General features: G+C 34.8%; 2 protein-coding genes across 2 annotated transcripts in view; both read left to right on the top strand.

The window, feature by feature from the left end:
• Positions 1-275: 275 nt before the first annotated feature.
• LOC129004003 (protein ENL-like) lies at positions 276-23,763 on the top strand. The gene is made up of 6 exons (XM_054432371.1): positions 276-702; positions 3,214-3,391; positions 4,302-4,522; positions 9,886-9,999; positions 19,531-19,665; positions 21,913-23,763. Exons 1-6 carry the CDS (start codon positions 685-687, stop codon positions 23,299-23,301), a joined length of 2,055 nt encoding a protein of 684 aa, XP_054288346.1. The 5' UTR covers positions 276-684; the 3' UTR covers positions 23,302-23,763.
• A 1,660-nt stretch (positions 23,764-25,423) lies between these two features.
• The window catches only part of LOC129003583 (tumor necrosis factor alpha-induced protein 8-like protein), a 42,594-nt gene continuing 41,553 nt past the window's right edge, over positions 25,424-26,464 (top strand). The window contains exon 1 of the mRNA XM_054431880.1: positions 25,424-25,573. Coding sequence (XP_054287855.1) covers positions 25,424-25,573 — 150 coding nt within the window. The remainder of the gene's footprint in view (positions 25,574-26,464) is intronic.

Genomic DNA, 26,464 nt, shown 5'->3' with positions numbered 1-26,464 from the left:
TGCCGCACAAACCTACATCGGTTACACTATATTCAATCTATGGAAGTTTTTATGTTTATAGTGTAAATAGAAAATCGTCCGGCTCTGCTGCTCGGTCAAAGAGGAGGTAATTAAAGGTATATTATACATTCCAAATTACATCATTCGATCTTACGAGATTATAATCTAACGTCTATTGCGTTTGTTTATTTTCTTTCATGTCCCCACCAGATAGTGCACACAGACACAATCAAGAACTGCATGCATTATTTTTATCGAAATGGATGTTAGGAAAGGGTACCGTGCCGTAGTAACATTTACATCTTGAATTAGTTGAAATATTATGATAGTTTTGTGATTATCTGTTAATTTTTTAGTTCTTAATAATGTAAAATTACAAAATCCTGTGAAGAGGACATGGCATATTCGGTATGTCAGAATTTAGCGCCAGTTTTTTTCAATCTCCCATGTTTGTCCCCTGAGGCAAAAACAAACAGGTTTTACAACAACAGTTTGTTCGTTCAATCGTTATGTCCGATGAATTCCCCTATTCAAGCTTTCCAAATTAGTTTATTAACTCTTCGGTAAATGCATTTAAGAGTTTATTTGAGTGATTTACGTTTTATTATGGTGTGACTTTACCATTTGCAATTTAAGGCTAAGGCCTACCTGTGGCTTTCAACATTGGATATTTTAGGACTGAAAATGCATAAATTCAATAATGTAAGCTCTTTTACTTCTAGGTTAATATAAATGTAGTGTTTCGTCTATAGTTATTACTTTGATAAGCAACTAAACAAGCTAAACCAATCCACAATATGGCAGTTACCTAACAATTTTTTTAAGCAAACCTTAGAAACAATTCCAGCTTTTAAGTTATAAGAATAAGTAAATATTTCATGAATGGCAATTAATACTAGATAAGTTAAGATAGCCTAGGCTAGGTTTACAAGTAATTTCTGACTAATTTGTAACTAGGCCTAGTCCCATAGTAAGGCAGACTTGTTATTCTGAAAGTTTTACTTCGCCAAGGCTAAATAAAAAAGTTAGGCCTAAGTTATTTAATCACACACAATCATTAGCCTAAGTAAGAAACCTCAGCGGTTAACTTAGTGGTAATTTGATGCAGAGGTTGATGATTGTTTGGGTTACTTACTTAGGCCCTACTTTAATTCTTCCATTATCGTAAGAGATTTTTTATGGGTTCAAAAGGAGCTATGCAAGTTCGAAAAATAAGTTAGGCTATTACCCAGTATCGAGTTGGTCTAACCTAGTTTGCTCGATTAAGAATATGAACTTTGTTTAGGTTAACTCTAACTTGTTCCCTGATGCAGTGTAGTCTAGCCTAGGCATTGAGTGTAATAAGTTATGTCCACACTGTAAGTTACCAGTACTTATAAAGCAATAACTTGACCCACTGGATTAATTGACATAGCAAGGAATAAGTGAGATAGGTACCGTAGTGTAACTTACCTTGGCTAGGCCTGGGTATAAGTTAATCAAAGCTAACTTAAGTAGATTATGTTAGATAGACTCCACAGAATTAAGTTAGTTAACTTAGGCTAATTTTAGACAGGTTTAAGTTACCATAAATGAAATAGGTAGGCCCAGTGAGAATCCAAACAAGTTTATAGCATGTTCACCAGCTTTGAACGATTAGCCCACAAATATTCGGAGAAAGTCAAAAGCTTTTTATAGTAGTTCGGAACTGGGTTCAGCTGTCTCCGATCATTAGACTTATGCTAATAAATAATTCTCACCAAAGAACCAGCTGAATTTTAGTCAGCAACAAAGTTGTCATCTCATCCATTCAGCATTATACTTAGGTCTCTGCATTGGAATATGCGCCCTGGTATGTTGGCGCTGTAAAAAACAAGTCCCTAATATATCTTATCTAACCTTAATTTGTTGTCGGAGCAAAAGAGTGTGGCCCATGCATGGGCTACCGGAATTCTCCATAAATAGGCTTCACCTTTGTCAACTGCTCAACCAGAATTCAAACTTTTGTTACAGGCATTTCGGCAAATGCCATCAACAAGAAACTTCCAAAATTCAGCCAAAGCAGCAACGTAAAAGTCAAAACATAACTTATTAACACTTAAGCATCGTGGGACATGTTCGTTGTTAATCTTTTTGCTTTAGCTGAATCATGGAAGTGTCTGACGATGGCATTGTAATGCCAAAACGGCCATGATAAAATGTTTCAAATTCTAGGCACAAGTTATTCTATTTTACTTTAACCACAGTATTTACTGCTACAGATAACAGAAATCCTGTTATAAACCTTTAGTACAAGTTAAGTTTATTTAAGTTTAAACGGTTTTGGAAGAAATTAAAACCCTGTAGGCTACAAGTGAATAATACCTAGCCTATTTATATTTAAACTACTTACAAGAGTACCTAGTACAAAACTTTTATTTTGTATCTGGCATGTGTTAGGTGTTCGCAGAGTGTAATAAATTTACAATTAAAAATAATCTAAGCATTTTAGCGGGTTGAAGTCGAGTTTCTACTGTAGGCTACTTGGTTTATTTGGTGAAAACCTTCAACTAGTCACGATAAGGCTGTAAGTATCATCAGCTTTAACTCTGATACCACAAAAAATTATGTCAAAGATATACAAAATACAAGATTTTACTACTTGATAATTAATATTTACCGTAGCTTAAAAATTCAGCTCACACTAACGGTAATGTAAGTAGGCCTAATAGTTAGTTGCTGAAACAAATTTGACTGCATGATGTCATTTAAGGCTGAATCTTGGATCATAAGAGTCAAAAGTGTTTTAAAAGGTCTTAACTTAATAGTTTTTATCTACGGTAGGCCTACTCGTACTAATTCGTATGTTACAACTCTTCTTGTGTAGCCTTAAGTTAATAAATGTTAAGTGTGTATTGTACAAGATCACTTTGTTGCAATATTTTTAAGAAAATTACTCTATAACTTGGGTATTTAATCATCTCCATCATTGTTTTAACTTATAGAAATTTTGTTTTAATTTGGTTAGGCCTACACAAAATCAAGTTGAGCCTTGCACTATAACATTGATTAGGCTAGTGTTTTTAGAGTAATTTATCTTTAAACATATACCAGTAGCCTATATTAACTCAAGTTTTAGTACCTAACTTACTTAAAAAGTGTTCACATAGTTAGCCTTACTTTATTTTATCTGGGTTTTATTTTGACTGATGAGGTGCAATGCAGTCACTATAGCCTGGTTTGCTTGTGTTTCAGTGTGTGAAAGTGCAGTTTGAGATAGGCCATGAAGCCAGTCTACGGTCAGAAGTTACGCCTCAAGGCTTCACACACGATTGGCTCGTCTTTGTCAGAGGTGCAGACAACACAGATATACATCACTTTGTAGAGAAGGTCGTTTTCCACCTGCATGAATCGTTTCCTAAGCCAAAACGAGGTACGTGTCAGTAGCATTCAGTATCCACAGTAGTAAGCCTGTCTGATGAGGAAGTTAAGACTCACAGGCAAAGGGCAGGTTGTATTGGCTCTTAACAAAATCAAAACCAACCTCAAGTAACTTAGTTCAAGTGTTTGATTTTCAACCCAAGGAGAGGTCACTTGTCTGTAGTTGAGTTGGTGGGAGGGACTTGAGTACCCTAAATGAAACATTAAATGGGTCCCCTTAGAAAAGGGGTTCTGGGTGTTGGAACTTAGAAAAATAAAATAGGTTTTATTGTTTCAAAAATGTTACGCTTGTTGTGCTGACTGGCTACACACTGTAAGAAACCTTAGCTTCAAATGGTAAAGGGTTTGTTGATGATTGGCTATTGAACCTACCAAGATATATAGTTCACCACCATCATTGTAATTAACAACTGGCGTTTGGTTTGGTCCAGGTTATGAAAATAGTGTAAAAAAAATATATTCTTTATAGGTACCTACCGAATTTGTGGAGAAATTCGTATTATCAACTTATCTTCTTTGAATGACTTTCAGTGATCCAGAATCTTGAAAAAACATGCCGATTTGTCTCTAGTTGTGCACAAAATATAACCCAGCTACATAGATACATAGGTACCTAGAGTAGTCATGAGTTGACATTCCATGTTAATAATATACTATTTATTGATTATGAAATGCAATATTCTATTTTGTACAGGGCTTGGTAGGCCTTGGCACAGAGGTGAACGAGTTTAGGTTTGTTGGGGGCACATCACATGAAAACCGCGGGCCTGATTTTGGACAAAGTTTGTTAATCTTGTTTGCTAGCAGTTAAATTAGGGAGGAAGTCAACTTGATATAATCGTGTCACATTGTAAATATGTGAGGACAGTGACTTTGTTTTATTTATTTATACTTTGTTCCAGTTGTAAAGGAGCCTCCGTATGAAGTGAAGGAGTCTGGATATGCTAGTTTCACTTTCCCTATCGAAGTTTACCTAAAGACCAAGGATGAACCTAGGAAGCTGGACTTCATCTATGATCTGTCTCTCAATACCAGCGGGCCTATCCGCATTTCTCAGCGGGAGAAAAGGATATTCAATAACCCTTCGGAGGAGTTCAGGCGGAAACTTATACGTGGAGGCGGGGTAAATATCTTACTTAACTAAAGGAATTGAAGTGTCGAGATGTATGAGTCAATTAACTCTTTTTTCCGTGTGGACTATTGTTGTATTTTTAGGTAAAATGATTTTGTATGAGCATTGGTTTCATAAACTGAGTAGGTTGAGGCCTGTAGTGCTTAAGTGTTATGAATATTTAGAAAAAACTTCTTAGTAGAAGCTCTAAAAGGAATTGCTCTCTGCACTACTCTATGAAGTTGCGTCCTTCGGACTAATGTAAATTACCTGACCTGAATTTAGCACAACAATTATTTCTTACTCAAAGCGATAGTTTGAGTCAACATTTGGCCTGACCCAAAATTGTTGAGGACCCACATATCCCCACTGTTTTGCTATTGGGTTGTCTCCCGGCCTGCTTTCTACTGTCTGCCAACCTTTGATTCATACTGTTATACCCTCGTTTCAGTAGAATGTTCACCTCTAAACATAATCTTTTGTGAATGCTATTGTTAAAATTCAAATTTTTTGGGTTAGCCTTTTACCATAGCATGACAGTGTTTGCAGTTGATCAAGCAAAGGATGTTTCATTTAAGGTACACCAACCCCCAAATCTTTGACTCTTTCAAACAAAAACCAAAAATTGCTGAGTCATTATGTTTTAAGTAGCCTACTGTATTCTTACCTAACACCCTTTATTTAACCCTTTTTGCCTTAAATACTTAGGCTAAACATTTAGAATAGCATAACTGGTCCTTTGGCGTTAGCATTAAAAATTAAATGAGTTATACTGTACTAGGCCTATATGCAAAGAATTAGATTTTCATCCATTCTTTATTGATCGGATTATTCAAGCCCAAAGAAGTACCTAAGTTAGACCAGTTTTACCTCTACCGCCAATTAAAATTTAGTCTTATGAGGCATCGCAGACAAAGTGGCTCGAGTTTTTCAACTGAAAACTATTGAAAAAAAAATGTTACTCTAGTTGAGGGTGATATGGAAGTTGGGCTGGAAATAGTTTTCAAACACCCAAATTAGATTCCTAAACTTTAAAAGTAAGGTTTGGTGATAAACTAGAATTTCTTTACAAACCAAACCATCCTTCATCACCATTTTTACAGCAGCAAATTTGATAACAGTTACCATTTGTGTAACTTTAAAGTCAAATTCTACAGTTTTAGTAAACAAAACAGCTTCCTGTGAAAGATAATGTAGAGCCTTAAAAAATATGGTCTTGCTTACTTGGTTGGTTTTTTTGGCTCTGATGTTGACCCTCATTTCTACTGCCGAGATTCTACTCAATTGCACTACCAGCTAGTCTGATCACTTCTATTTGGATTAACAGGGTGTCTACCAACCGGGAAATCCGGGAAAACCGGGAATTGTACTTAAATTTTTACTGGCCATGAAATGTACGGGAATTGTCCTTAAATGCTAGACTATGTCCTTAAATTTTTAATGGGCCATAATTTTATTGATCGCTAGTTGGTTAGGAGCACATAAAAGGTTTATCAGATGTTTGTTTACATTTTCATAATTTATTACTAGAGTAATTATGCAATAAAAATCCCATTAACAATCTCAAACCCATTAATATTTTATCACGACAATCAAGTGTCAAGTCAAGTACTTCCAAGAACTGTTGACTCAGCAGCTAGCTCATAAAAGTTGTATCACTTTTATTCATTTACAACTTCTTTTTTTATTACTAGGGTAATTATTATTAGATCCCAAACATATTTTATCTTGAAAATAATAGCTTTATAATGGCTGTTAAATTTCACTTCTTACTTGTACTTTCGGAAAGCCGCGGCCATAAAACTGTTTGTGGTTTCATACATGTAAATAATCTACAGTCTTATTTTGTAAGTTAACCCCTTTTTTATGGACATTTTATCTTTCAATTGACAAAACCACAAGCATTGTTGTTTGCATTAATGTTTTATCACTATGTAGGCCTGCTTGGTTTCAAATTATGTCATTGCATTTTCTGTATCTTTGTCTTATATTGTTGGCTATTCAGGTTTCTATGTTTTTTGTTTCCCATATATTTATTTATTGAGTTGTATGCTTTAAGCAATCAAAATCTTATGAACTAGAATGATGATAGTGACTTTGCTGCTATTATAACCTCATTGTTACTCAGTTTATATAGGCCCTCCTAAATAATTAGGTCTAGGCCTGGGTATTTTGATTCTTGAAAGAGCTGTAAAATATATTAAGAAAATGTAATTGAGCCTAAGATAAACAACTAATGATTGCTATGTGTCGATATTAACTTTGCAAATGAAAATACAATAATCTTACTCTGTGCTTATCGCTTATTAATAGCCGCTTACCAAACCTTGAAGAATTGAGTTTAACAATATGCATTAAAGATTTTTTTTCAAAAGTAGTCGAGAACCTAACGTTGTGCCAGGGCGAATCATGCCAAATTAATCGGCCTGGATCGGATAAGCTATGTTATGAAGTTTGCGTGACTGATGGAGATATTTGTCGCTATCGCAGGAGACAATGATTGCGTTTCTCTGTTACACTATAAAAGCTTTACCTAAAGTATAGGTAGGCCTATGTTTGTTTACTTTCAATAAATTTCTATTTTGTTATTTTTAACTCTTATCTATTATTATTTACTTTTCTCTCTGGTACAACTACAGTGAATAACAAGATTAATACAGTTTGACAAATCAGGAAAATTATTCGGTAGGCCTAATGACACCGACAAAGGTTACGGCAAAGTGTCCTTAAATGTACGGGAATTGTCCATGAATTTTTTATCCAGAATGTAGTAGACACCCTGATTAACCTAGCTAGTATCCTAAGGCTTGAGTTGTACCACATTCCAAATCTGAGAACATACTTCTGCCCCATAAAACTGAGCCATTGATTGGTGTCAACGACAAATGAAGTATCAACAAAGAAAAAGTGCTAGGCTCCTTAGATGAGAGCATTAACACTCAACCGTAAATAATACTCACTGTACACTCGCTCCATCTAAAATCTGTTAATACGAGAAAACTCCGCCATTTTATTAGCCATCACTCCACTGCTTGTTTTTGGTGCTGGGCTAGAATGGCAGACTCGGACACGTCCCCTCCCCTTCTGGGCATAATCCTGCAAAAAAAGTAACACTTGGTTAATTGATACTTGATAATATCCCACTGGAAGCGTATCTACGCCGTGGTCGTCAATGTATTATATTTACTCTTCATTACTCTTATTTTGTTACTCTTCCAGGAATTCTTTTACATTATATATTTTTCTTCTCTACCAGGTACATTTTTAATTTTTTCTTGAGGCCATTTTGATCTTCATTTTTTAAATTTTGAGGTAAACTATTGTATATTTTTATGCACATGTGATAGGGACTTTTTTTAACCAATGCTGTTCTTACTTGTTGTAGGCCCTACATGTAGATTTCGTGCTTGTCTGGTGTTATAGTTGTGAATACTATTGTTGTTGGTGAAACATTCTGGTTTGGCTTTAACAGTAACGGCACATTCCAGAATATAAACTGCTGGTAGAGTTAAAATGCCCAAGTTCCTTGAAGGTATCTCGGCAGGAGTCTCGACCTCTCATTTTACAAATGGTTCTTACTGCTCGTTTTTGTAATATAAAGATTCTTTGAGCTTCAGTGCTGTTTCCCCATAGTATTATGCCATAGGCCATTACACTATGGAAGCAACCATAATAAATTTGTAACAGGATGTTTCTATCGATTATATTCTGAAGTCTACGAATAAGATGGCACACAACTATTAATCTTTTTGCTATATTATCAATATGGTTTTCCCAGGATAAAGTTTCAGATATTGTTATTCCAAGGTACTTAGCTGACTTTTCTTTCATTAGGTGAGTATCTCCCATTTTTAAAAGTGGTGAGTAGTCCGGTTTTTTCCTATTGTAAAAATGAATTAGACTGGTTTTTGAACTGTTAAGTGCCATTTTATTATTTGCGCTCCAATTAACCATTTTATTAATTCCTTCCTGAGTTTTCCTTATAACTGTTATACGGTCTTTTTCAAAGGTAAGATGCCCCACATCATCTGCGAACATCAATAGTTCCCCGTCCTGGATCTCTTCAGGCAAATCATTAATATACAGAAGGAACAACACTGGTCCGAGATTTGATCCTTGCGGGACTCCTGTGTTGATACAGTCAGAGATATTTGATTTAAAAGTGTTTATAACATTCGTCTCACCGGTGTTTCTAATATTTACAATTTGGTATCTGTTTTTAAGAAATGACATTATCTAGTTTAGGGGATTTTTCCTATTCTATTCTATTCTGTCATAAAAAAAGGAGGAGAGAGTCCTCCAATTAAGTCAATGTTGTCATACATTTTTGTCATTAATTTAAAAACTGAGTCTATAGTTGATCTTTCTTTCCGGAAACCATATTGATTTTTACTAAGTATGTTGTTTTCTTCTAAGAAGGGCATGAGTCTATTAAGGAAAATGATCTCAAACACTTTGGAAAAAGCAGATTGGATTGCTACTGGTCTATAGTTAGCTGCAAGTTTTTTATCATTTTTCTTATAAATAGGTATTATCTTTGATATTTTTAATTTGTCTGGAAAAGTTCCAGTTTTGCAAAAGATTCATTGATGATCAGTGTAAAAGGTTTGGCAATAAATTCAGCACAACTTCCAAATAAATACGGCACGGTACCTCATCAACTCCTGCACTGGTCCTCCTTCCCACGACAGTCATCACCCTCAGTACTTCCTCCTCTGTAGTCGGTTCTAGCCGCATGCAGTCATCTAAATCAAGATCTGGCCCATCGGTTGACTCCTGTACACCCTCGGTGATACTTCCATGCAGTTCAGTCAGCTCCCTTACTTCGTCAACAAAGACAGAATTGAACAGGTTTGCCACATTTACAGGGTCATTAATTAAAGATTCTTCATTTTTAGGGTTATATCTTCGTTCGCAGATGTTTTGTCGGTCAAACTCCGTACTACTCTCCAAGATTCTCGACTTATATTTTTGGAATGACTAATTTTATTTTGTATGAACTCTTTTTTACAATCAAGTATTAGTTTATTATGATCAGCTTTGGTCTGGTTGTATAGTCTTTTGTAAATTATTTGAAGTTCTTATTTCATCGTTTATCCAGTTTACTGAGTTATGATTTTTCAGATTAGTCATCACTTTAGGGAATGATATTTCAAACAAGTACAAGAAGGTTGAATAGAATTCTTCAAACATAAGATTAAATTTAAAAACTTAAAATAAATAAAATTTATTTTAAAATTCTAAAACACTAATTTAAAATTCCAAAAACCTTTTTTAGTAATTCATATTACAGTATTACTATTCAAATTTCTATTTCATTAGTGAATGTGTTCTGTTGTGGGGCCGAATGAGATTTAACACAAGCATTATTACAGGTTGGTGTGGGTCCTGACATGTTGCCGCTTACGGATAGCAACTCACAAAACACGGATGAAAAAAGTTCCTCCAAGAAATCCAGCGGCGACTCAACGAAAAAACATAAATCTAAGGTAAGCCATAACAATCAGTCAGGGGTATCCAATCTTCTGTGTTATGTGGCCATCTCTGTAAACCAGTCCTGTTTCTGTATGGTAGTATACACCATACCACATGACTCAAGACAACCCTGTTTGCTGCTCCTGTTTTTCTCTTTCTTTTTGTGTCCTACTTACCACACAATAAGCCAAGCTGGTTAGCATAGGCCTACTTGGCAGAAAGCTTAACACACACTCACACACACTGATGGTCAGTCAGTCGGTCTTTAGCTGTTACTAGTATTTATTACTTAAAATAATTTGAAAAATAAACTTCATCCAAGTAAACTTGGACTGTTTATTTGATTAGACAATATAGGCTCTAGTTTAATTTTTTTCTGTTGAAAGTTTAAAGCCATTTCCTTCATGCTGTTAATGGCTTTATTTCATTTTAGGCAAGGCAAAAGACTTAACTAGGTCACAGTTTACACTTTTAGGAGATGCTGTTGAGGTTCTTTGGAAAAAAAAGATAAATTAATAATTTATGGATTAGGATACTGTTTGTCATAAGTCATGAGTCATTCTATAAATCCTTGAGAATGTAAGGGTTGTGGTGATCGAGATGGGTTTAAGACATAATATCGTTTATTTCGTTTAGAAAACACAATTACATGTAATTTGGAAATCGTCATTACATACATCATGGTACAATATAGTTACTTATATAGTAATGATATTACGTTACTGGTCCTGAAAATAGGTGTTTACCGGACGAGTGTGGTCGTTCCGAGTGTGGTCGCAGGGATTACCATGCGAGTCTGGTAAACACTTTTGGCGGGTGACGTACGATATTTTACACCATACTACTCTTAAGCAAACTAGAACAATAAAAAATTTGTACAAATTCTTATATAACCACCGACTAAATGACTAACAATCACCACTGTTAACCTCTAAGAGAGGTTATGTTTTCGTTTGACCACTCATTGTCAAACATAATCAGCTGGTTGGTGTCCCGTGAAAACTCATTATAGTACTCCTTCCTCAAGCCTTTTCCACCCCGTAAAATCGTAAACATTCGTAAACAGAGAAAACATTGAATGATTTTCATGATTGGCAGTAGTACGTAATGAAACCCCATATGATTAAGCTGGCGGCAAACAGCTGTTTTCTGGACTAAATCCTTGTGTGGGAAGTTTGTTAAAACAATATAATAAAACATTTCCAAACAATTTAGGCTATTTAACTAAGTTACCAAGTTAATTACCAAGACAAGAGAATAGTGATTTTGTCTGATTGTCAGGCTGCTCTCAAAGCTTTTAACTCAAATGAAATCACCTAAAAACTGGTCTGGGAGTGTTTCAACACACTCTGCAAACTTTCCACACGGAACTTGTCACTCTTGGCTGGGCCCCAGGCCATGTAGGCATTGGCAGCAAAGAGAGTGCAGATAAGCTGGCAAAAAAAGGTGTGAGCATGCTATTCTGTGGACCAGAGCCTTTTTTTGGCATCAGCAAAGCTGCCGCTAAAAATACAATCAATAAATGGTCCAGGGGACAACACCTAGAGCGATGGGGTAATTATCCTGGACCACCACTCAGCAGAAAACTGCTCTCAGAACCTAGCACCCTCTTCACTCGCTGGCTGCTAAAGCTGGCGAGAGGGCAAGTCAAGCAGGTACTTGCTCTTATCACTGGACACGGCCACTTCAGGAAACCTCCACACTCTAGGAATTGTCAATGACATCAGGAGTGTTGACTTTGCAACCAGTCTGATGAGACTGTGAAACACATTATTCTGGATTGCGACGGACTTGGGGTTAGGAGAAGGGCTCTGTTTGGTCCAAAGCAGCCAGGTGATGAATCAGAGACGCTAACATTGGGCAAAAGCCTCTGTACCTAGTCTAGGACACAGGCATAAGCTTACCCAGTTAGTGGCAAGTGGGATACACAATAAGCTTCGGTTGACATGCTAGGACGACGAGTCCCCCCACAATCTCACAATCAATCAACTAAGTTAAAATCCATCAGAAAAAGAAAGAAATACGTATCATATATAGGGTTTGCAATTTAACAATATGTAAGTGAAAGAGTACCTGGAACTCACCATGCAAAAGGTACCAAAACAGCTCAGCAAACCATAATTACAAAAACATAAGTACATACATGACACAAGTTCTCGGCTAAAACATCAGTAGGCTTCTTACGTATTCTTTATAAGTTTAAAAAACTCATCCACACTGTCAAAAGGGTTGACCAGGGGAAGACATTCCACACCATTTTTAAATTGTTTGTTTAGAAGATTCCGGGCTGTAGCCCTACAAGAAAACATATTAAATAGCTTAGGGCTTATAATGTGATAGCTTAACTGTAATTTCTTAAGCCTAACAAAAGAAACATTTCCATAAAATTTTCTTCTCGTATTGTATGAGTGGATGTTGCTTCTGATTTTGAGTGTCCGCCTCCTCCTTTGTTTGGATGACGGACTGAAGATAAAAAGATTGTCAACAGTCAAAGAGTTTCAGCCTTAAAAATTTGTTTTAGAGTTATCCAGGCGCTTGGCCCTCTCTGAGATTTTTAGTTCTGATTAAAATTAAGTAAGATCAAGCTGAAGCGCAGATCAAGGTGAAGATACAATGTGTTAATATGATTGTTTGGTCAGATCACTACTACCTGTTTACAATCTGTCAAACTTAATTCCCTTTGTTTACAACTAAACATATGGACGTAGCTTGAAATAGTTATTTTACCAAACACTGCAGGACTTATTACTTCGAGCAAAGCCAGAATTTTTATTTTTATTTTAACATCTGTTAACTAAGTCTGGTTCATAATAAAGAGTTTCCTAGCAAGACTAGATAACAAATTGTTTGTAATACTTTAATTTATTTACCTTACATCGTATTTTACTGAATTATCATGTAGTTTTGGTTACAGTTCGTTGTTACGAAGTGAATGTTTAAAAGTGATTATTCACAGTAGAGTTACCATATTTTATCATGTAATTTACAATGTTTAACAAAATTCCTTTGTGGTGTTTTCTGTTGTTTGGTTAACTTTTGTATTTTATTTAAATTAAATGCCATCAGTAAGACGAAGAACTGTGAGTGGAACGTGAACGTGACCGCTTGCAATGGAACATTTGACGGATATATACTATTTATCCTAGCTTTATATAGATTTTACGATTGGTGTTGACAATCTTTCCTTAGTATTTGCTCTATAGTTATCTGATAAGTGACATCTATAAAAGTTTCAAGACTATTAAGTGTTTGTTACTTTAGAACACCATTGTGTTTTCTCCATGCATAAAAAGGATTTGTCAGATGAAACTTATTTCATAGAAACAGGACCTTTGTTTTAAAATATACTTAAAAATTAATATTACAAATTAATAATTTTTTAAAAACACATTTAATTTACTTAAAACAAAGACATGCATTAAGTACTGTTTTTTCTCGTGTTAAAACTTGAAGTATCTTGCCAATAATTTCAATACTGATAATTTTGCTTGCAGTACTCGATGAATACATTAGAAATTTAAAGTGGCCATATTTTGTGTATTTGCAACTTGATTATTTGACGGATCATCAGCAATCCTAGACTCTGAGGGGAATCTTTTTCCAAGAAGAACACCATTCGATTGAAGTTTCCTTTCATCAGTTTCCTTGGAAGACCCAAAAGTGTTCTTTCGTATCACGGATGAAACAACCAGATTCGATCACAGAAGATTTCCCCAGAACACTATGTTGATATTCTTCATCGACTCCTAAGGCCAACTGTAAAGTCATTACTTGAGAAGTTTGTAGACCTCTGACTTCATCTTCTTCAGCGTGGCTTCTTCACATTGATTTCTTAGTATGAAATCCAGTATGTTAACATTATGTGATTAAAGGTTGTGACACATTCCTTTGATTGAATCCTGGATGTTTGCTCTATCATGGAAAAAGACTTTACAGTTGGCCTTAGGAGTCGATGAAGAATATCAACATAGTGTTCTGGGAAAATCTTCTGTTATCGAATCTGGTTGTTTCATCCGTGATACGAAAGAACACTTGTGGATCTTCCAAAGAAACTGATGAAAGGAAACTTCAATCGAATGGTGTTCTTAGAAAAAGATTCCCCTCAGAGTCCAGGATTGCTGATGGTTTCGACAGGATCCGTCAAATAATCAAGTTGTTTGTATACATGCATGTCTTGGTAGTGTCCTAATCTTTACCCATCAACAAAACCAGTCCCCAACCATCATTTCCCTTTTTCTTGCCTCCGGACTTTGGGGGCACTGGTACCATCATTGTCCTAAAGCCCTGGTAGGCCACCGTTCCAACAAGAGAAAAAATGTGGTTCCAAGTCATGGTTGTTGATGATTGAGATAAACTAATTAACACCTTCAGAAATTTCGCTTTAGCTTTCAACAAAAATTCAGATCCAAATAAAATTAATTGGTAACTAAGGCAACTAAAGTTAATAATGGTTAGACTGACGGCTTGAAAAGGTGAATACCCATATTTAATGAGGGATTCACTTTTATTTAGAATTGATTAACTGACCAATAAAGGGCTTGCATAATTAATTATTTAAAATAAAATATAAATTTGCATACAATTACTATACTTTGTATCATAATTGCTTATTTTTTCTTTTAGTTTTTGAACATTTCATTGACTTAATGTTTTGTTTTATGTAAATAGTTTTATTACTAAAATTGATATAAATAAGGTTAAATATCAATTATAGTATTAATACGTTACTATTGTAGACAGGATAATGATAATAGGCATACTGTACTGTATAGCGGTAGTGGTCGTGCGGAACCAGGTAGATTCTCTATCATGAGAGTGTTATGAAATCCAACTCCTCAGCACATTCCTAACTTCAAAAATTGTAGTTTCGTAGCAAACAACACCGTTTCCTAGGCACATGGAAAGGTCGGTTATCATTATATTAAAAAGCAGGGGCCCAAGTACTGAGCCCGGTGGTACACTATGTTTTAGGTTTTTGACACTTGAAATTTTTCCCTTTAGGGCAACTGTCCATGCCCAGAAAGATAAAACCCCAGCATATCCAGGCTTTTTGCTATTATTGTATTTAAAAGTACCAAAATAAATATCAACCCGATCATGGAATTTAAAGTAGTCCTATTTTAACAATTTTTAATAAACAATGCAAAAATTAACTGTAATAAACAGACTCTAACAATAAAAAAAAAAGCTTAAACAATTTTAGCTTTAAAAAAAGATCACTGCTACCTGCCATGCACGACTGGGCATAAAATGCGCCTAATGACATGCACTTTAATTCTTTATCGCATTAAGCGACCAATTAGGCTACCCGCTTTTTGACCTGTTCCACTGTTTTTTTATACCCTAAGGCCCTTTCTAAAAAAAAAAGGTTTAGCCTACCTATAAAATTATATCAGTCCCCAGGATTTACAAGGTTAAAAACTGTTTGCAATATTTATTGGTATAAAAATGTGTATTTTTAAACTATTGGAATAGAAGACAACAATTAATTGGATTAATAAATTTAACAAAAAGCTGTTTGTGAAATCGCTTAGTTGTTTGGAACTAAGTTTAAAGTGCTATTTTAAAACAAAAACAGTGAACTAGCTATGTTTAATCAGCAGTCTAGCTGTTTGAACATAGTTTTTAAATTTCAGTGATGGGTCTAGAGAGTAGTCATTATTTATTGCTGAATAATCTGATCAATATTTAGAAATAAATGATTGTGTTACCAAGATGATTGTGTTTAGAACTGTGCAAGAGCTAGTTAACTAAAAGTGTCTATAATTGACATTCCCATGTAAGCCCTTTTACAAACTATTACTATTCTTGTTTGTGCATAAGTATAAATAATCATTTTGAGTATTAAATTATTGTAGCAGTTTATAGTAGTGTTATCATCAACAAGATATTCTAATTTCATCAAAGATATGAAAATCAATTGTTAATTACAATTGTTAAATAAGCACTGCTCCTCCATGGGTCCATTAAGATTGTATAGCAAATTAGTAGTGAGTTATGCATGGATAAAGTAATTAAATGTTCAATAGAATCATTTTTACATGTTTCTAGAACTATCTCCACTCAGTTTCCTATCAACCTTATTTAATCATTTCACAAATATTTTGATTTAAAAGATAATTGGCAAATAATTGTTTTAATGTACAAAGTTGGCTTATTGTTTTGATGCATAAATCGAGGTACATGTGACATTTGATATCTCTGATAGTGTCAATACAGGAGATAACTAGAGCTGTGATGGTGTGGAGGTGCAAGCTGTACTGGATGTGAATGTAGTTTACGTTGGTGTTGTGTATTTTGTTTATGTTGGTATTACATTCTTGGTGTTCCTTATCAGTATAATCACAGATCAGACCATGTCAGATAGCACGAGCTGCATGGATTTGTTAGACTTCATATTTGTAAGTTCACTTCTCACTATTGTAAAATGTGTGCTGGATATTGTTTCCATGTGAGTCTCTCCAATATGTTTCATTTTACAAGGTTTGGTTGGTCTTGTAGGAGAAAGATTTTATGTATGTTGATCTGTTGAACTGTGTGTTGGTCCAATAGTTGTCCTGATAATTATATTGAATGTATGTTGTTTAGGTTTTTTTTGTAAATTTATTTTAAGTGATACTTCACTTATATTGCAAAACATGATTTAACTTTATTTATATGGCAGGATATTTCATTCAAAATAAATTATTAGAAGTAATAATAAGGCGAATTTTTAAAAAATCCTGTTATTTTTAGGTATCATTAAGTTAAGTAGTATAGTTCATAGATGATTTAACAATTTACGTATGATAACTTTGTAGCATTTCAAGAATTTGTTATGATTCAATTCCAATATTTTGATCGTTATAACGTAAAATATTGCTACTAAAGTAAAACTAAATGTTTAAAGCCCATGTAGAACCATCCAAAGTAATTGCACTTGTGAATCACCATGTACATGCAGTAAAAAAGTTTAAAGAATTATATTGATTTTGTACATTAAAATAGCAAGTAATAAAGCTTATGGTGCTGTTTCTTACTCACGTGTATCTGAGTTTTCATTAGTTTCAATGACTTTCAATGTGTTTTTGTAAAAACTAGTTCTGTAAGTTTCAAAACTTATAACATGCATAGACACTCTTATCTATTTATTTAGTTACATAGATAATGCTGGCTTAAAGAAATACCAAGTTTGATAGTTATCATTTGTATATGTTTTATTTAACATTAATTAGAACTTTATTATCAATACCAACTCGCTCAATTCAGCCCAGTACTGTTTGTTAAAATTATGTTGTATCTTTAACCACTAATAGAACTTTACATTGTATCCCAATGTTAAAGTTGTCACCAGTTTTAGTTAAATGGACGTAGTGGAATAGTCACAGTTCAAACTGATATTCAACACTAATTTAAACTACAGATTTATGTGAATTTCACCAACATAGTTATAACAAAGTCAAGTTGGGGACTTGTTATACGCTACAGCTTATTTTATGTCATAGATACTGTCTCAGTATCAAAAACCTGTTTTTTTATGCAGTAACACACTCTGTGATTGGTTCATTCAAGGGGAGATCATTGTACATATTTGGGCAAAAGTAAGAAAACCCTTTTCTACCTACTTCTAGACTTACTTTTGCAATGTGGACCAAGCCACTTCGCCGGGTCACTTGCTGAGTCACCTCCCCCTGTGCCACAAGCCTTTCCACCAAGTTCTTAGGCTCTTGCTGAACCCAGACCCGGTGGATGAGGTTACAAGCATTGACGTATAGTCAATGCCACAAGTCTGCGTCCTGTATACGGCATCCATTGACAGCAACCCGCAGCATTCCGGAAAGGGCATACGTGTTCACGCTTGGATACCGTAAACTAAACGAATTGCGGAGTTCTGTACTTTTTGCAATCGGGACATCTCTTCCCTTGAGAGGCTGTTGTCGTATGCAGGGAAACAGTAATGGAGCACTGACAACAACAGTTAGTGACTGTACCAGCTGCAGCTTGGCTGTCTCTGGCAGGATGTTTTTCTACCGGTACAGTTACCACTATAGCTGTTACTGAGTGGTTATAGTGCTCATCATAAAGTTGATTTTTAGAAAAGTCAGTAGTGTTTGATCGTTGAAAACTGGACCCAGTTGGCCGTGTTTGTGGACTTTTAATAAATAGTAAAAAAAAAAGCCACAATAGCATCTCATTTCACTCTAAACTTGGCCATAAATGGCTAATATCACACAGTTCATTACTACAGTAGGTGACGAGCAAAACTTACACATGTGCCTTTATTAAGCTTTTGAATAACTTTGTTACCCTATAGTATTTTAAGCAACAATCGCATAAAGACACAAGTAGAAATTCTAAGGAACGAGCCTTGGCGAGTGCCTTTAAAACTTCTACGAGTGTCTTAAATGCTTATTAGGCGAGTTGCGTACACTACTTTACCTACGACCGTTTTTAATTACTAAAAATCACTACTCATAATATCTAAGAAAGGTTATGTTTTTGTTTATACAAAATAAATCTCTCATCGCCACTGATTGTGATAACCACTCACTCATTTTATAATCAATTTAATTGGCCCTAACAGCTGATTAGTTCATGTTCGGAGCATTACAATTTTACTTCCTTTCTCTCAATCCTTGAACCTCATTGGTCCAAACTTGTTTTGTTAAGCTACAAAACAATGCTGTTAAGTTAGTAAACATTACTGTAAAATAGGGATGGTTAAGTCTCGAAATTTCGGGAAATTTTCGGGAAATTTTAAATCTCGTTACATGAGACGAGATTTCTTTTTGGCCAAGATTTTTATCAAGACGGGAATAAAAAAAAAAAAAAATTTAAAACGCCTGCAGAAAGTCAATGCAATACCCGCAATACAGGAGTGTGTTGTAGTTGCGTTTCCTTTGTGAAGGCGTTCTTATTTGATTAATTCTTTACATGTAAATATTACTTTTAATTATTTTAATAATATTACTTTAATAACATTTGAGAAGTTTTGTTAAGAGTAAGCAGTGTGAGGAATGTTTTATCACTATAAAAAGTCAAAACAAGTAACTATTTTATAAAAATTAATATTGCTTTTAGGCCTATTTTATGATTTATTTTATTTTAGGATAAGTTGAACTCTATCCTAACTGATATCACTATGTTTCCTAATTGTAGGCATTTTTAATAAGTTAGGCGTGATTAATAAAAAAATGTTATGCTGATGTTAAAATAAATAATTAATTTAATAAAAGATTGTAAATATTCTTGCCTATTATCATTATTTTTGTATTTAAACAGTCATCTAACAATGTTACAAAATCAGGTAAAAATTTTGAACGTGCATTTCCCGTTGTGTATGAGAAGGGAAATCCCGTCTCGATCTCGTCTTGAAATTTTATGAGAAATAAAAAGTCTCGTCTCGTCTCGAACTAAAAATCCAATCTCGTCCATCCCTACTGTAAAATGAGTCTTTTCAATTCTAAGAACTGAAATGAAAAAGATATTTTAAAAATGGTTGTAGGACACATTAAAGCTTTTTCCATTCCAAGACAAGCTGGGAATCTCATTTGATTCTGTTGCAGGATTCAGTGAAGCCTGAAGATTTAAGGTCGAGCAACCAGTTTGCTGATTTGTTCGGCACACCCATCAAGACTGCTAAGCTCTCGCCTACCACTGCTTCCAAAAAAACTGAATCCAAACATTCATCAGATTCAAAAGTAAGATTATGACCTTAATGTAAATTAAGTCAAGCTAAATGTAAGAATAGAACTAAACAACGGATAAATCGGCCAAGTAAATCCCATCAGTTGGTGGCATCAGTGGGTGAAACCACAACTTTGGCTACCGACTCACATCATTGGAAATCATCTTTATTCTTTCTATATAAATTATACACAAACAAATAGTGCCTTAACTTTACTAAACTTAATTGATCGTAAGGTATTAATAAAAACAATGTTATTGTGTGTCAGTCCCATGTTAATAGGCTGACTTTGGGTGTTAAGGCTATGCCATTACCATCCAATGCTAACCTTTTGTTTTCAGGGGGTTCAATGTTTTTTATTATACACCTCTGTATTTCACACAATTTGTTTGAGTTCTACCAAACTGTGTTTGGCTTTTAACATAAAAGTAGGGATGGTCAAGTCTCGAAATTTCGGGAAATTTTCGGGAAATTTTAATTCTCGTTACACGAGACGAGATTTCTTTTTGGCCGAGATTTTTATCGAGACGAGAATTAAAAAAAAAAAAAAAAAAAAAAAAAAAAAAAAAAATTAAAAACGCCTGCAGAAAGTCAATGCAATACCCGCAATACAGGAGCGTGTTGTAGTTGCGTTTCCTTTGCGAAGGCGTTGTTATTTAATAAATTCTTTTAATGTAAATATTACTTTAATTATTTTAATAATATTACTTTAATAACATTTGAGAAGTTTTGTTAAGTGTAGGCAGTGTGAGGAATGTTTTATTACTATAAAAAGTCAAAACAACTAACTATTTTATAAAAATTAATATTGCTTTTATTTTATGATTTATTTTATTTTAGGATAAAATGAACTCTATCCTAACTGATATCACTATGTTTCCTAATCGTAGGCATTTTTAATAAGTTAGGCGTGATTAATAAAAAAATGTTATGCTGATGTTTTTTAAATAAAATATTGTAAATATTCTTGCCTATTATCATTATTTTTGTATTTAAACAGTCATCTAACAATGTTACAAAATCAGGTAAAAATTTTGAATGTGCATTTCCCGTTGTGTATGAGAAGGGAAATCCCGTCTCGATCTCGTCTCGAAATTTTATGAGAAATAAAAAATCTCGTCTCGTCTCGTCTCGGAACTAAAAATCCAATCTCGTCCATCCCTACATAAAAGCCATATGAGGTTCTACATTATTAGTAAAGAACACTTTACTAATACTGTAGAACCTCTCTAAACGGAAATAAAGGAGCGAGCTCGTTTCAGATGACCATATAAATTTCTGTCAAAAAGGAAGGCTTTTTCAGCATTTAAAGTGATAAGAAGAATAAGATAATAATAACGTAACTAGAGCACATGTTAACGTTACCTCTACAAAATTTGTGATTAAAACTAAGGCCTAATAAGCTTATATAAAAATATATTTGTAGATGTAGATTAACTATTTCTTTTTTCTTTTAATGGGCTATGTTTTCTAGAAATATTATGTTGCCATAGATTCATTAGAAACACATGAGCTGATGTCTGTTTACGTCTAAGTCACATTTTCAAAATCACAGTCAGATATTGTAAATCAAAGATTCAAAGTGAGTTGTATTTGTAGTTTGCATTGTGTGCAGTCACGAAGAAGAAAATTTTAATCCCGAACCATTGCCACCCTTCATCAGTCGTTCACTTCTCTTGCTCTTCCTTTGTCTGAGACATTATTTAAGTTTTTTTTTTTTTTTTTCTCGGCTGTTTTGGTTAGTCGTTACATTAAGGTTAACAGTGTTTTGGTTTGTGGAGGCTCAGTAAATGTGATTTATAACTTTCGCTACCGATTGCCACATATTTGCTACGCTGCTGTCATTGCCATGGCCTGAGGTATGCATTTTAATATTTCTCATAGACCGGGTGTCACTTGGTTAACAGTAAACGCAGACCACAGGGCAGTGATGCATCAAAGTAAAAAACAGTTTTGACAACTATCATATGATGTCACTAATCATCATATCCACAGATCAAGTGACACACATATGCGACAGACATTCCTGTAGACAACTGTGAAGATAATTCAGGGCCTTCAAATAGACTGTTACGAAGATTTAAGCTTTTTAATAACATTAGAACACCGACGCAAATATGCGATGGCAGTTTATGGTCGGAAACCGGCCGTCGCGTATGTGCATCACTGGTTCATATGAATGAAAAATTTAGTACTATTGCAGTAGCGAACGTGTAAAACTGATTTATTCACTCTCTAATAATTTTGTTTTATATTTTAGTTGTCATCTAAATCTTCAAAACACAGTCCTCACAAAGAGAAAGAAAAAGAAAGCAGCAAGAAAGAAACTATGATCCCAAGCTCAAACAAAGAAAAAGACAGAGAAAGAAGACCAGACAAAGAGAAAAAACCTGAAAAGTCATTGAAGCGGCCACCTTCTCCTTCTGTGGCTCCTCCTCCTGCCAAAACGCTCAAGGAGGAGCTGAAGAAGTCCAGCTTTGATGAGGCTAAAGAGAAGGAGAAAATGAAGTCATCGTCCAGTGATATCAGCAAGAGTGAGAAGAAAGAAAAGAAAAAGGATAAGAAGAGCCGAGACGAAAAAGATAAAAAAGACAGGCATAAAGATTCTGAAAGCAAAATCCCAACACCAGCACCGCCAGTTCCTCAACCTCCTGTTGAAAGAGAGAAAGAGAAAGTTGTTGAAAAGTTTGAGAAAATTAAACCTGACTTTAAAGAACTTAAGGAAAATATTAAGAAGTCACCCAAACACAGCAAGGAGGAAAAAGTCAAAGAAAAAATTGATAAAGAGAAGACTGAAACTGTTGAAAAACAGCGGCACAAGCATAAGAAAAAAGAGAAAAACAAAAAGGAAGACAAAGAGCTGAAAGAGAAAGAAAAATCTGCTAAGAAAGTAGAAAAGTTTCAACCTGCCGTTCCAGTTCCTAAGGATCCCTCTCCACCTCCTCAACCCCCTCCGGCCAAAGTAAGGCCGAGATCCCCTAGTCCTAAGATGAGCAAAAACTCAAATCCTCTGGGCACTCTCATGTCAGAACTCAACTCATCTGACAAAGGCTCAGACTCTGAATCTTCTGCTGACGAAGACACTGCAAGTGTTGACAAGATGAAAATGACACCTCCCTCCCCTCCTCCCCCTGCACCTACCCCTCCCATCTCCAGGACACCTGAGCGAGTCAAGGAAGACAAACCTCATAAAGACAAAATGAAGAAAAAGGATAAGAAGAGTTCGTCTAAAGACGAGGATGGGATCAAAAAGAAGAAGCGGAAGAGTAAGGAAAAAGAAGAAGTGGTTCCAGAGAAGATAGCCAAATTGAAACCAGAAGAGGAACACAAACCGGTGAGAGAGGAGACTGTAGAAGAGGATGTAGAGGACAGACTCTCGGAGTCACCTCCGCGAGAGGACCAGGAAGTGTCCAGGTCTAGGTCTCCTACTCCACCCACCAAGTTTACAGAAGAATATGTGATGGAACTGAAGGATCTCCAGCAGAAGATAATGACATTAGAGGACAATGCAGAACTGCAAAGGGTGGTCCAAGTGATTGCTGAAACGGGACAGTATGAAATTACCAAAAAGACTTTTGACTTTGATCTCTGTGCCCTGGACAAAAGTACAGTGAAAAGGTTACAGGACCTATTCTTTCCTGCCTCATGACCGTGAAAAAACCTACTACTGTTGTATCATAATTTGTTTTGTTTTTGTTTTGTCTTTATGTTATTTTTGTTGTAAATTTTTTTTATTCGTTAGACAATATTTCGATTGTTTTTATTATTTCTAGCGCAGGCATTTACATTTACGCGAACGTGTTTTATACATTATTGTGACGAGCCATATAAATTTTAAAGTACCCTATACATAATTTATAATAGGACTGTATGAAATGACTTTTGTATATGTTGATGCAATATTCTTCACAAATTTATTGTTTATGTAAATTTGTTAAATACATAATATATTGTGTGTGAGTGTTTATTTTATCAAAGATTTTAAAATAGGATTTAATTTTGTTAACATGATTTGTAACATATATTAATAAGTTTTATTATTTAAGAATAAATTGGCCTAAAGTATTTAAGTGTAAAGGCATATAAATTATTTGATATTGATTTAAAGGGTTGAATGAAAGCTTTAAATTGTGTTCAAACACTTTTGACATATTTATTATATGATCTTCATCTTCGAGACCATATTGTTTATGTTTTTTAATACAAAATAATTTATTTCTGGATTGTTATAATTTTGTCAAAATCAGTATTTATTCGAGTTGTCTTGCAATGTTGTCTGTAAATTGTATCCTAAAATGTTTAGTGTTCATATTTTTTGTAAAGATTTTCATGGAAAATGTTTAAACTAATGATTTTATATCATGTTTTGTAAACGTGGTTAGTGTTTGAGGTGATATTTTGTTCGTTTTTCTCAACAAAATTGTCTTATTAAACATGTCTTTTCACAAAAAACTGGTTTTATTTTTTCTGTTAAATCTTCTATCTAGTATCTATATTAGATACTAATCACACTAACCACTATGTGTACACATGTTTCACTTTTTTATATTAGTGCCCTTTAAAAACTAAAGTTTGTCTCAGATAATTTAGCGTTGTTTGTTTTTAGGAAATATGTTTATAAGTTCACGTTTACTTGGGTATTATTTCAAAATCATAAATAATTAATACTGTTGAGTTGGCCAATATTACTAGGCCTATATCATCAAGTATTATTTGTTCACGTCAATATTTTAATTGGTTTATTCCACCTAACTTTAATACAAGCAATAACAATGTTATTTTATTTTTGCAAATACTCCGTTTCACCAACTAAGTATTTCCAAAAAAACCTTAACTTTTTTAAAGGGGTTTGGTTGCTACATAGTAAATAAAAAATATCTTTAACTTGATGATGGTTGATAACTGATCAATGGGCAGTTAAGTTTGCACATCTAACTTATCTTTTAGAATCAATACTGTACTAGGTGTACAATGCAGTCGCCTGCTTGCAAAATTGAATGGAGTTAGCATATTCAAACAATACTTTTCCAAAGTCAATGCTACATCTGGTTACCTATGAGATGTCTCCTTAAAGTATCCAAAGTCAATGCTTCATGAGTTAAATGAGTTGCTTAGTCAATGGTACATCTGCTTTACATAAATGATAAATCTACTTGCAGCATCCATAGTTAATGGTATATTTGGTTCACATACTTATACAGAGAGCGGCAAAATGATCTGACTATTTTCTTTGCCGCCCTGTCGAGCAAGTGAGTGGTAAAGGGTGTGGAGAATAGGGGCGTTACAAAGCCTACTTGCGGACATGTTTAGTAGCCATGGAGCTGTGGACACCCGAGCAACATGCTTTCGTAGTGCAAGTGATTTTTTTTTTATATAAGTGGGCTAATCCTGTGTTCAGTGGCATTTCCGTAGACGTTTCAATGTGGGCCCAAGCGCCAAGCAAAAAAGTCTGAACTCTAAACACCATTTTTCTGTGGGTGGGTAACTTCAGAGCTACTAGTTCAGCATTGAAAAAAGTCAACAGGCCTTCCAAGGTCAGTCCGTATGCCAGAGAAGGTCGAGAGAGTGAGAGAAGCTGTGTGTGGAAGCTAGTCCTCAGCGGGCTGCTTGTAAAAAAGCTGCAGCTCTGCACATGTCTGGCCTTTCGGTATAAGAGTATTACGATACGACCTGCACTTTCGTTCATACAAAATGGCAATTGTGCAACAGTTGAAACCTAGTCGTGCGGATCTCATTTTCAGTGATTAGCTTACAGTGACAAAATTGTCATTATGAGCGAGGAATTGCACTTTCAACCACACCACACAGTCTTCCTCACTCTCTTGACGTTCTCTGGCATCTGGGCTTACCTTGGATGTCCTGTTGATTTTAGTTTCAATGCTGAACAAAAGATACCCACCCACAGCAAAATGGTGTTTCGAGTTTGGACTTTTCTTCTTTGACCCACATTGTAACGTCTACTGAATAGATACACATCAATTGCTACTTTTAAAAACCCTTCCACTTTATACATGGTGCTCAACAGACCACCAGCTACATGGCTACTAAAAATGTCTGCACGTTGGCTTTGTAACGCTCCTATTCCCACCACCCTCTACCACTCACATCCGTCGGCAAAGAAAACAGTCAGATCATTTTGCCGCTCCCTGTATTTGGTTGTCTACTGAAATGGTTCATCCGGTTCTCATAAATTAGTTTTCTACTTGCAGTATCCAAATATTCGCTCGCTCCGCTCAATTAGTGATCCTATAAAGTTAAACGTGAATTACCCATACAGTATTTGCCTTTGAAAACTAGTTTTAATCTTAAGAGTCCTTGCAGGCTTGCAGCCATCCCATCCTGGACAATTTCTAACAGCGGCTAAAGGGTTATTATTTATTTATCGCCCAAAAATATTTTTTAAAACATCAAAGATTATAATTTAAATATCTATTCAGGATACTAACTAGAGATTGGAAATGTTCTTTGTAGTTATGAATTGTTCTCCAAGGGAGTCCATGGAAGCTAATGGCCATCTTTGATTTGCCTTTCATAAGAGCAATGTTAATTTCAAATAGACGCTGAAGAGTATTTCCCATCTCAAAATATTTTCAAGCACCAGAGTGATTTTAATACAAACATCTTGTACTGTGGGATTAGTAATTGTCTTTGCAGTTATTTAATTGTTTTACGAGTTAAAGTCTAGGGTCCAAGGACTCTTAAATTCACACAGGGTGAACTGTGCACCATTGGTATATCAAAGACTAAAATTTTTAGAGAAAACATCAAAAGTAGAACTTGGGCCATTTGTTATAAAACCTTTCAGAATTCCA

This window comes from Macrosteles quadrilineatus, unplaced genomic scaffold, assembly GCF_028750875.1.
Source record: "Macrosteles quadrilineatus isolate MER2022 unplaced genomic scaffold, UCM_ALF_1.0 Scaffold_9__3_contigs__length_116548681, whole genome shotgun sequence".
Taxonomy (NCBI): domain Eukaryota; kingdom Metazoa; phylum Arthropoda; class Insecta; order Hemiptera; family Cicadellidae; genus Macrosteles; species Macrosteles quadrilineatus.
This window is presented reverse-complemented; position numbering and strand designations above follow the sequence as displayed.